The sequence below is a fragment of the Marmota marmota genome, unplaced genomic scaffold (genome assembly GCF_001458135.2).
Source record: "Marmota marmota marmota unplaced genomic scaffold, marMar, whole genome shotgun sequence".
Classification (NCBI taxonomy): Eukaryota; Metazoa; Chordata; class Mammalia; order Rodentia; family Sciuridae; genus Marmota; species Marmota marmota.
In genome coordinates this window covers 965,945-969,148 of record NW_025999977.1, presented here as the reverse complement: position 1 = coordinate 969,148, position 3,204 = coordinate 965,945, and the positions used below count along the sequence as shown (strand labels likewise).

The 3,204-nt window shown below is 45.4% G+C and overlaps 1 protein-coding gene across 8 annotated transcripts in view; it reads right to left on the bottom strand.

The window, feature by feature from the left end:
• Window positions 1-1,243, bottom strand: part of Exoc6b (exocyst complex component 6B) — a 586,101-nt gene extending 584,858 nt beyond the window's left edge. For 4 of the 8 annotated variants that reach the window (XM_048804115.1, XM_048804116.1, XM_048804117.1 and 1 more), the window contains exon 1: window positions 990-1,241. In XM_048804115.1, coding sequence (XP_048660072.1) covers window positions 990-1,102 — 113 coding nt within the window. In that variant the 5' untranslated portion in view covers window positions 1,103-1,241. Of the gene's footprint in view, window positions 1-989 lie in introns of all 8 variants that reach the window. The other 4 variants (XM_048804114.1, XM_048804118.1, XM_048804119.1 and 1 more) reach the window with 2 other exon arrangements.
• Between the last annotated feature and the right edge of the window lie 1,961 nt (window positions 1,244-3,204).

The window sequence follows — 3,204 nt, the reverse complement described above, 5'->3', positions numbered from 1 at the left end:
TCATTTGGTTGGCCAGAGAGAGAGAGAGAGAGAGAGAGAGAGAGAAGGAGTCTGGATCCAGACTGAGTAGGAATCTCCAGACCCACCCACTTTACTTTCTCTGTGACCTTGGCCAAGTCACTTAAGCACAATGTCTTATTTAAAAAATGAGAGTAAGAATAGCACCTACCTACTAGGATTGTTTTTGTGGTTTAAATAAATCGTGTGTGTGCGGGTGTGTGTGTGTGTGTGTGTGTGTGTGTGTGTGTGTGTATTTAAATAAGTTGAGGAAGGTCTGAGTTTGCTTTGACATCTCCAAAAAATAAAAATAAAAACGGGGGTGTACGTGCAAAGTAATGGTATCTGGGTGCGGGAGCCAGATAAATTTTCCTCATCGATAAAAATACCATGAGGCTGCACCTTGGTAAGATCTCAACCTCCTAACAAGGGTTCAAGGAGCACTGGCTCTCAGGAGAGGAGCACGGGTGGAAAGAAACTTCCTTCCTTCCAGGGCCTAGGAATTTCAGTGACTCATTTTTGGAGAAGTAGTTGTGATTTTGAGGCAAGAGTTTAATTTCAAGCAAGAGAGAGTGGAGTGAAATTTTGTTTTGTCTGAACAGCAGGACTTAGGGCTAGGGCTGGACAGGGTTTGAGTCTGAGGGAGAAGGATGATGTCCCCAGGGAGAAGACCTGCCACCATCTGTCGGGAGATCTCTTGTTCCCCGGCGCTGGGCTTAGCCTCTGACGGAGTACGAAGGCTGTCCCCGCCCGAAGGAGGCACATAGAGCCTACTGAGTAACTGGTCGAGAGGCGCTAGCGACCGGGAAGGGACCCCACGTCGGGGCTGCGCAGGGAGACCCGCCTCGCGCAGGATGCAGGTCGCTAGCGGGTCTCTCCAAAGGGAGGGGCTGGCACCGGCCCTACCGGCAGCCGAACCACACACAAATCCAAAGGACCCTGATCCTGTCCTGCCCGTGCCCGCCCGTCGACGGTCCCGGTACCCGGGGTACCTGAGCGTGGGCCCGATGCAGGCCGTGTCGGTGCTCTCGATCTCTCGCAAGATCCGCTCGTGTTCTGCCGCGGTCTCCAGGCTCTCCGCCTCCGCCATCTTACTCCGCTCCATAGACTGGGGGCGCCCGGTAGTGCGTCCCCTCCTTTAGCCCGGGTCACCTTTCGCTCCCTCGCACTAGCTCTCACACCCCAGTCTCCACAGCTGCCCCAGCCTCCGGCAACCCACAGAACGACCCCTCCCTCGGGCTCGGCACGCCCCCTTGCGTCATTACGTCCGCCGGCGTCCGCGCAGTGTCCGCCGGGATTTGTAGTTTTCTGGGCAATGCTGGGGGGTTCTGCTCATTTATTCATTGAATCCACAAATACGTGTTGAAAGCCCACTGTAAGCCAGGAAAAATTAGCCACACTGTGTATACAGTGATGACCAAGTCAGGCAATGGCTTTACCCTAGAAATCTTAACACTTTTGCCACGAAGTGCAAAAGGTCCGATAGCATGCGTAGGAAGAAAGATCTAACTAGTTGTCTGCTGACAGCGATCTTAGAGGGGAGCGGGAAGTGGGGCGAGCTGGAGAATCCAAAACTTTGATCCTGGGCATAATGTGACTGAAAGCCGGTTCAGAGAATCGAGTTCAGCAATCACTTCTGACCTGAAGGCTTCATAGAGACAGGATTTATGTGGCTAAAAAGGTGTGACTGGAAGGTGTGAGGAGCACCCAGCCAACCAGGTGGAATTTAATTCGGAGTAAGGTGTAAAGAAGTAGTAGTTGCCCGGAACTATTAAAAAAAAAAAAAGTAAAAAAGAATTAAACAGACACTTCTCAAAAGAAGTAAGATGAATGGCTAACGAGTATGTGAAAAAACGTTCAATCTCTCAAGCAATTAGGGAAATGAAAATCAAAACTACATTGAGATTTCATTTTGTTCTAGTCAGAATGGTAATTATCAATACAAGTAATAATAAATGTTGGTGAAGATGTGGGGGGGAAAGGTACACTCATATCGTTGGCAGGACTGCAAATTAGTGCAATCATTCTGGAAAGCAGTAATAGATTCCTAAAAAAAAAAAAAAAAAAAACAAAAACAACACCTACCATATGACCCAGCTATTTCACTCCTTGTTATATATCCAAGACTTAAAATCAGCATACTGCAGGAATGCAGCCACATCAATTTTACAATAGCCAAGCTATGGAGCCAACCTAAATGTCCTTCAACAGATGGATAAAGAAAATGTGGTATATGTACACATTAGAATATTACTAAGCCATAAAGAAGAATGAAATTATGGCTTTTGCCAGTAAATGGATGGAACTGGAGACAATCATGCTGAGTGAAATAAGCCGTACCCAAAAGTCAAAGGACAAATGTTTTCTCTGATATGTGAAAGCTAATCCAAAATAAAAGGGAAGAAAGGAAAAGAGAGAGAAAGGGGGGGAAAGAGGGAGAGGGAACTCCGTCAAAATAGAGGAAAGTTCAATAGAATAGACCAAGAGTGTGAAGGGGAGAAAGGAAGGACCTGATAAGGGAAGAACAGTGGAATGAATCTGATTGAACTTCCAAATGTACATGCATGAAGAGACCACCATGAATCTCAACATCAGGTTATAGAAAAAAAACTATAAATAAGATCAGTAGAGTAGAGGGAGGAAGGGGAAGGGGGAAATGCTAGGGACTGAATTAGAGAAAATTATATTTCATGCTTTTGTGGTTTTGTCAAAATGTACCCTAATGTTATATATAACTAAAAAGAATTTTAAAAGAAAGTATTAGTTGCTGGGCTGGGGCTGGGGCTCAGTGACAGAGTGTTTGCCTACCACATGCGAGGCCCTGGGTTAGATCCTCAGCACGACATATAAATAAATAAATAAATAAAGGTATTGTGTCCAACTACAACTAAAAAATAAATATTTTTTTTAAAAAGGAAAGTATTAGTTGCCCAGGTACAGTGACTGGTTGTAATCTCAGCAATTTGGGAAGCTGAGACAGGAGGACTGCAAGTTCAAGGCCAGCCTATACAACTTAGAGAGACCCTGTCTCAAAATAGGGCTAGAGATGTAGCTTAATGATAGAGCACTTGCGTAGCATGTTCGAGGTCCTGAATTCAATACCAGGTACTGCAAAAGAAAAAAAGAAAAAAGAAATGAGGCGGGAAAGGTTGAAATTGTAAAGAGCCTTAACTACTGAATAGAGAGATTTTTACTTTATTTTAATGG